The sequence below is a fragment of the Trichosurus vulpecula genome, chromosome 5, assembly GCF_011100635.1.
Source record: "Trichosurus vulpecula isolate mTriVul1 chromosome 5, mTriVul1.pri, whole genome shotgun sequence".
Taxonomy (NCBI): domain Eukaryota; kingdom Metazoa; phylum Chordata; class Mammalia; order Diprotodontia; family Phalangeridae; genus Trichosurus; species Trichosurus vulpecula.
In genome coordinates this window covers 43,995,776-44,003,892 of record NC_050577.1, presented here as the reverse complement: position 1 = coordinate 44,003,892, position 8,117 = coordinate 43,995,776, and the positions used below count along the sequence as shown (strand labels likewise).

At 46.8% G+C, this 8,117-nt stretch overlaps 1 protein-coding gene across 1 annotated transcript in view; it reads right to left on the bottom strand.

Moving 5' to 3' along the window:
- Nucleotides 1-3,483: 3,483 nt before the first annotated feature.
- The window catches only part of ZDHHC3 (zinc finger DHHC-type palmitoyltransferase 3), a 67,516-nt gene continuing 62,882 nt past the window's right edge, over nucleotides 3,484-8,117 (bottom strand). The window contains exon 7 of the mRNA XM_036759614.1: nucleotides 3,484-7,488. Within this exon, the coding sequence (XP_036615509.1) occupies nucleotides 7,249-7,488 (240 nt within the window). The 3' untranslated portion in view covers nucleotides 3,484-7,248. The remainder of the gene's footprint in view (nucleotides 7,489-8,117) is intronic.

The following is an 8,117-nucleotide window of genomic DNA, read 5'->3' as shown; positions in this document are numbered from 1 at the left end:
GATGGAAACTTCCCCATTACTTGGAGTCTCAGCCCCATGCTTTGGGAACCTGGCTGAGGCCTGGCTGGGTGAAGGGCTTTGTGTGCTGGCTAAGTATTTTTTGCCCTCACCTGCCAGATGGAAACTTCCCCATTACATGGAGTCTCAGCCCCATGCTTTGGGAACCTGGCTGAGGCCTGGCTGGGTGAAGGGCTTTGTGTGCTGGCTAAGTATTTTTTGCCCTCACCTGCCAGATGGAAACTTCCCCATTACATGGAGTCTCAGCCCCATGCTTTGGGAACCTGGCTGAGGCCTGGCTGGGTGAAGGGCTTTGTGTGCTGGCTAAGTATTTTTTGCCCTCACCTGCCAGCCTTCGTTGGCTTGGTGTGTTGTGCACAGGACACAGGGGCCAGGCAAGATTGGTTTTGGGGCCACGCAGCCTCTTTATGCACCCTCCTTTCTTCTAGGCTGCCCTTCCCCAGACCTTGAAACTCTGTATCAAAATAATTCTTTGGATGAATTTAAGATTTTACCCCAGGGGTATCTGCATTTAAAACTTCTCCCACTTCTGAATAATAACTAGCATTTACATAGCACCTTAATGTTTGCAAAATGCTTTACATACATTACCTCATTTGATCCTTACAATAATCCTTGGAGGTAGGTACTATATTACCATTTTACAGTTAAAAATACTGAGGCACAAAGGTGTTGAGAAACTTACCTGGGGTCATGTGTCTGAGGTAGGATTTGAACTCTGGTGTTCCTGACTCTTGTAGGGATCGACGTTCCTTTTCAACTGTCTCATGCTATTCAGTCTGTGGGCTCACTAAATATTACAGGAAAATTGATTTTGAAAAAAAAAAAAGATTTATAGGCTTCACACTTCTCTCCTTCCCCCTCCCCAGTAAGCCCAGTTTGGCAAAGATTTCCTTTGACTGCCTAGAAACCGAAATACTCACTCTCTCCCAGCTTTTGCTCCACCCTTTCCCAGAAGGGCTGGATGTTATGAGGCTCCAGCTAAGGTTAAGAAGAGGCTAACAGATGGGCCCAGCTGCCTCCCACTTGACTGATGGTCCCCCTAACAACACCATGTGCTTTTTGAGTCCTGAGCCCTAGGGCCAAAACCTGCTGCTGGATCTCATGGGACTGGGGGGCTAGGGAGTTAAAAGGGAGTGACCAGATTCCGGGGGGCAGTGGTACTCCTGACTCCTGTCACCTTCAAGTTCCCACACTTCCCACTTCACAAGAGCAGTGACTAAGATCATAGGGACAGCAGTTGGGTTGATAGGGGGGATCACGTAAATAAAATAAGGTCCCTGTGTGACCTTGGGAGAGAGTAACAGATAGCATTTATAGCAATGTAAGGCTTACAAAGCATTTTCATGTTATCTCATTTGATCCTCTGAACGACCTTGTGAGGTAGGTGTTATTATTGACATCTCTATCTTATCGATGGGGAAACAGAGGCTAAGAGAGTGACAGTGGTCACTCAGTTATAACTAAAGTAGGATTTGAGCTCAGATCTTCAGTCCTCTCTGGACCTACTTCTTCTTTAGGCAATCAACAAACATGTCTTAAGCTCTTACCATGTGCCAGGCACGCAGTCCAATGAATGGGTTGGACTAGTTGACCTCTAAAGTCCTTTCCAGCTCTAAATATATGCTCTTGTGCTGATTGCTGCTCCTGCCAACCCAGCTTGTCTCAGGCACATGTGCCCACCCTATTTCTGCCTCTGGGCTTTTTTTCAAAGCAGCACACATGGCAAGAAAGATCTTTGAGCCCATCTCATCAAACTATCTCTCTATCTCATCATCATCAGTAGAATGGAAGGTTTTTGAGGGCAGGGACTAGATCATTCTAATCTAGCAACATTAACCTAGGTAACCCATACAGTGCCTTGTACATAGTAGGCATTTAAATGTTTGAGTGTCGAAGAAATTGCATAACTGAAAAAATTCTACCTCTTCCACGAAGCTTTGAGATTTATTGGCCAACTGGTGGCTTTTCTTAGGCTAGGCACAGATAGCCACACACTTTAGCTCCCCCACGACGAAGTTCTGAACTCAGCCACACTTTGGACATGCTCACATTCTGATGCTGGCTCAATCAATTATTTTTATTATTGGGGGACATATGGCCAGTTCATGGGTTGAGGGTTTTTTCTTTCTCCTCTTTGTCCTTGCTGCTGTCCACTTCTTTCTGAAAAGGTACTAAAATGAACATTAAAACCTTCTTCAGGTTAGGGGCTTGAAGATCCTCTCTTCCTTCTGGGATTCTCCAGCACCCAGAGAGTAAGCAGGGCTTCCTACCAATAAATAGCCTACTTGTCTAGAGTGAAGCAGCCCAGATGGCCAAGGAACAGCCAGACGGCTTTGAATCGAGGTACACCATGTGAAGAAGTCCTCAAGACAAGGCTTGCTCATGAATAACACAGGAACTGATACATATAGGTAACATCTGGCTGTAACAGACCCTTGCCTCTAGATAAACTTTTCTACTGTTCTGTTCTAAAACATCTCTAGAGATAGAGACCTCGAAACCAGCCTTAAGGGTCTTCTCTACTGTTGGATTTAGCTGATGATCAGGGGAGTGCTTTCTTTTAATCAAGTGAACTCAGTGAAGTTATTAAGCACCTGCTCATATATGAGGCCCCGGGAAACCTCTCTCACTTTAAGTTCACTATATCTTGTTGGGCTCTCCAGACAGGAACAAGCACCTGCAGAATAACAGTTGTAGAGGCAGAGAGGGCCTCAGAGCATGGGCTTCACTCCTGCCTTGGACAAGTCATTTTACTCCCCTCCCCGAACCTCTCCCAAGCCTCAAGCTTCCTTTTTTGTAAGATAAACCAGATGGCCTTTGAGGTCCCACCCAGCTAGAAATCTCTGATTATTTTATTCACATCCCTCATTTTGCAGATGAGGGAACAGACTCATTATTTTCATCAAAATCCTTTAAAAATCTCAAAGATGTTAATTAGGTTGACCCCTTTGCTTTTTTTTCTAGAACACCAGCTCCCCTTCCTTTATCATTACCTATAAGGTGAACTTTTCCCTTCCTTTATTTTTTGTGGATGTGTGCAGGTCCCTCTTTAGCAAAAACAACGAAAAAGATTGATCTGCCCCCTTCCCCAATCCCTGGCAATTCATTTTATGTAGCCTCTCAATTATTATTTTAGTTTCCTGTATGTTTTTTGTTTGCTTCCTGCCCTGGAGGGCTTTTATATTTGTCTTTGTTTTATATTTGCCTATCTCCCTCACAGGTCCAGGATCAGACCTGCTTTGCATTGAGCAGGCACTCAATAAATGCATGTTGAATCTACTAAGGGTAATTTTGCCCATAATTTCCACCATTCCTGCCCTCCTGCCCCTCAGGGCTCTCTAGCTCCTGCTGGGTCTGGTTACACAAGTCTGAGCTCCAGCCTAGAAAGATTCTATGGACTTTGCTCACTGAATATGGTGGTCCCACCCCTGCTGGTGCTAAATAACACAGCTGAGACGACAGTGAGAGAAACAACGTGTTTTAGTAAATAAACTCTCCAAGGCACCAAACATTATTACAGACACCAAGAGCACAAGAAAACATTTAGAAGCTGGAACTGAGGAACAGCAGCTGTGGGCTCCGGAGGTGCATGACACCCCTTCGCTTTCCACCCTAGAAATGGAAGAACCCCTCCCCCATCCTCCAGCCCAGATGGGCCTTCTCAGAAGGTTGCATAGTCCCTGCCGGCGACCTTAGACAGGCATTCAGAAGCTGGGGAGCTGAGAGAGGGCACAGCTTCCAGAAGCTCTCTTGTTCCTCAACACAAGAGAAAATGGCCTTGGACACCAATGTGGAGGCCCCAACTCCAAGCTAATGGGTTCTCCTTTCACACCCAAAGGCAACTACTTGGGCCCAGCATTTTCTAACAGTAGATTCCATCTCATGATTTCCTTGGCCATAAGAATTTCTGCAAACTCCTTAAGACTGAGGGTTTAGTGGTGGCCAGAGAATTGTAGAAGGAAATCAATGGCAATCCTGTCCCATGGTGGGCTGCTGTGTTCAAAACTGCTTTGATTCTTTTCACTGTGGACGGAGTGACACTTTTACATCAAGCCTGAGCGTCAAGGAGCCAGATGGGACAGCTCATCAGATGCAAAGGAAGGCCCAGCAGGTTATCTGTGCTCTAGACTGGGTGTCAGTAATAGGACTGGGGCTACTGTTTCTGGTCTGTAGACGAGGGGATCGGGAATCATTCATCTCTTATTATGGGCAAGTAAGACAGTGAACAAGCCCCTAGCTGCCATCTCAAGTGTAAGCCCCAAACCGAGACCCTGCTTTAGGTTCAAAGAAATTTTTTCCCTTTGGTGTGTACCCCTTGCTGGGCAGAGAGGTAGAATAAATAGGTTAAGGCACATCTGATGAGTGGACTGCCCTTTTTTTTGGGAGAGGCTGTTGGGCCAACTGTCCTCCTGGATAAATTCTGGAGCTCAGACTTCTAGGTTCTTCCTTCTACCTAATCCAGTATCCCAACTCAGTCCCTATTGCTACTCCCTCCATCACACAAAGACTGCACGAAGAACCACAATACTCTGGCTCTTTGGTATAGGACTCCTTGTACTCCAAGTCCCAAGCTGCCTGGTGGTTGAATAGGACAATATTGTGGTCCATACTTCAGAAAACAGGTCCTTCTGAAGAAATGACGGGACTTTTTGCTTTCTGACAACGATACTGGATTCCTCACCACCGAATGACACATAGTTCAGTGACCAGTCTTAAATGAAAGTTTAACTGGCCCGAAGTTCCCTCTTGGGCTCAGGATTGCTCTCATTTCATAAATAATAAAGTTGTTACCAAGAAAATCAAATGGCCAGCCCAGAAGCCTCACAAAACCTTAAGGGGTCAAAGGAGGATGTGGCCTCCTCCAGGGGTTTTGTATTCTGTGTGCTTATGGTGGAAGTTGTTCATAAGCTTAGCCTATGGAGTTATTCATTCCCCCAATGGACTGGTCACATCAGTAAGAGTGCATGCTGATTGTGGATGGTGTTAACAAAGAGATTCCAACATCCACTTTTTACTTAGCCTCCTTCACTGAAGCATCATTCTGACAAGGCTGCTGGTTTGGTCTCCTTTCTCTTCCCATTCATGAAATCTCAGCTCTTTCTTAAGAATGCCCAAAGCCCACATCCCCAAAAGTCTGATCTGGCTTTATTAAAAGCGGGGCAACCATGCCTTCTTTCGAGCTTAGAACAGAGATAGTTAGAGTAGTACACTGTAGTTGCTGGGCAGGTTTGAAGCCAGCTGAGACAAATCCGGGCGAGGCAACTTGAGTTAGTTTTCAGCTGATTTCATCTAAATGGGGACTAGAAAAACAGGACTGAAGCCCAGCAGCCTTAGTCAGCAAAAGGGAAGGGTTAAGTCTCAAGAGTTGGGGGCAGGGGGGAAGAGTTAGGTTTCTGAATGACATCTGGCTAAGGGGAGATGACACGGCCTCACGCCATGGGGCCTGGTGGGAACACTAGGCAGAAAGACCCTTTATCATTCTTGAGTTGGGGGGTGACCATAGAAAGCTGGGGCATTTCTGCCCCATCAAAGCTGTATTGTCACAAGTCAGTATCCAGACGTCAGGATCACACCTGACTAGCAGATGGTGTGGCCAGGGACATTAGAATACAGTAAGTGGTAATGTGTGTGCATGCATGTGCAAGTGTGTGTGCATGTATGACCCACAAGACACACAGAAGGAAAATCCAATGCTTTCTTTTGTATCCAAGCAATAGCTGGACATCTCTCTGATCAGACTAAGGGAACACATCAAAGGCACCACCCAACAACTTCAGGAGGGAACAAGTTTCTTGGAAACAAAAGTAACCCTACTACTTTAGCTAGTACCCTTCTTTTGAGGCAGACTTTTTCTTTTAAAGGCCTAAACTGCTTTTAAGGTTTCCTTTAAAATCTGCTGGTGGTCCTATTAGCCTATGTGAATTGGTGGATTTTCCCTACAAGGGAGATTTAAAGCAAAGTCCACTGAGAGAAGATAGCAGAGAGATTGAACGTATTAGGCCATCAATTGGCTTTAAAAACACGCTTGCCCTTCAGTGGATTTTCCTATATGTAATACACAAACACTCACACTTACCCATTATTTTATAAGGTAATATAATCTCCAAATGGTTCATCTTGATAAAGGCACTTGGCTATATTGGACATAAGCTTTTTTTTTTTTTGGTGCTAGCCAGACCCTGCTGACTAATCAGCGAAAATTGCCGGTCAGTGGGCTGATTTCCTGTGCCATGCTCCCAATATGAGCCCTATCTCCCAGTGCACATGTGCATAAATTAATCTCTTTATTACTGTACATGTTGGACTCATCACTAGAGTCCTCCTTTAAATTAATCCTGCCACTGGAGACAGGAAAACAAATATGCCACCTTAGTGGTACAACCCCTGACATTCCCATGAGTAATATATTGCACTTTGGGCCAATCGGTGGCCAGGCGTCCTAAAAATTTAGCTAATAGTGGGACATTCCTTTCTGTAGTGGCTATAATCCCTTTGGGTTGACTTCTCTATATCTGAGCCCGAGGTAAGAGGAAGTCAGGCCATTGTACACAAAAACACAAGACAGGAAACGCTCTTGGCCTGGCCTGACTTCTCTGCCCCCTGCAACAGGGGATGTTCCCTGAAATGCTCCCACATTTGGGGAAGTGCTTTTATTTCCTAACTTCTAGATAGACCAACCAGACTTAGTGCCCACCTCCAGAAGTCAGGGATGTGACTAGGGGCCACAAATCTCGAGAGCCAGGGCCCTGCCATCGGGCTTCAAGCCTAGCTCCCCCTCCTCATCCCTTCCTCCCATTCCAGCCTTCTCTGCTGTCTCTTGTTGGACTCCTTCCTGAGCTCCACTTCCAAGGGCCTGGGAGCAGGGCTGCCTCTGGTCCTTGAGAAGGGCAGCCTTCCCAGGAGAAGCCAACATAAAAGGAGTCAGCCTGCAGGATCTACTTCAATGATGATAAGATGAGAATGGTGGCCAGAGAAAAAGCTCAGCGTCCAGCACTACAGGGAATGGCCAACTCTTAAGTGCAAGGCCACATTCTCAGAGAACTGCAGAGAAAGCCTGTGTCCTTCTCCTCTCAAGAGTGAGAAGGGGAGGAGGAATGGGCTTTCCAAATGGGAGGTTTTGGGGGAAATCCCTCAAGTCTTTTCTCTCCTGCTATGGGTTTTCTTTCTAAAGTGTATCCCTGGGGATGCAGGCCCTTCCAACACCCAAATGACACTGGGTGAGCCTCTTTATCCTTTTACTTCCTCAAACTCATCCAGCTGTTGAGAGCAGCCTTCGGAGCACCCTTCTCTGCTTCCTGAGGCTGTTCCTGACGCCGGTGTTGGAAGAGATGGGTCAGTTTTGCTGCCCACGCTCTTAAAAGGGTTAAACCAATTCAGGGAGAAATCTCCTCCAAAAGCCGCTTTCATCCCCTCCCAGCTGACGGTCCTCTCCCAAGTGGGGTCTTCATTCTTGAGCCGCTCGATGCCCTGGAGGAAAGAAGGGAGAGAGAGAGAGAGAAAGAGAGCTGTGATCCCTATAAGGAAGGGCGCAAGGCGACTCTGGACTCTGAAAGTCCCTCTTCACGCCCCTCTCTGCTGCTAAGAATTACATTCCACGAGAGTAGCCACTGGGAGGAAAGCAATGGGGACATGCCACCTGCCCCTGGAGGTAACGTGCAGAGGTGGGAGTGAGTGCTTCCTGTTCAGCGAAGCCCTCCATCAATCAACATGCATTTACGAAGCGCCTACTGTGTGCCAGGCATCTGTCCGAAGTGTTGGGGTACAAAGGCAAGATATGAAAAGGTGCTGGCTCTTAGGGAGCTTTCATTGAATACTGAGAGTTCAAAGAAACCTTAATGATCATAGTCAAACCCACCCATTTTACAGATGAGCGGAGCTAGGAGGTGACCAGGCTGGCCTCTGCCGTCCAATGGCATCATCGTAACAGGACAAGTAAGGGTGGCAGATGGAGAAACATCGCAGGCAAAGGAAGAAGGCCAGCCTGCAAAGGGTATGGCCTCTCTGTCCCCACCCCCACTCTCCTGCTGCCCTGGCTCATGTGAGTCCTTCTTCCTCCAGGCCTTGCCCAGAATAGGAAACATCCCCAACCAGCACCA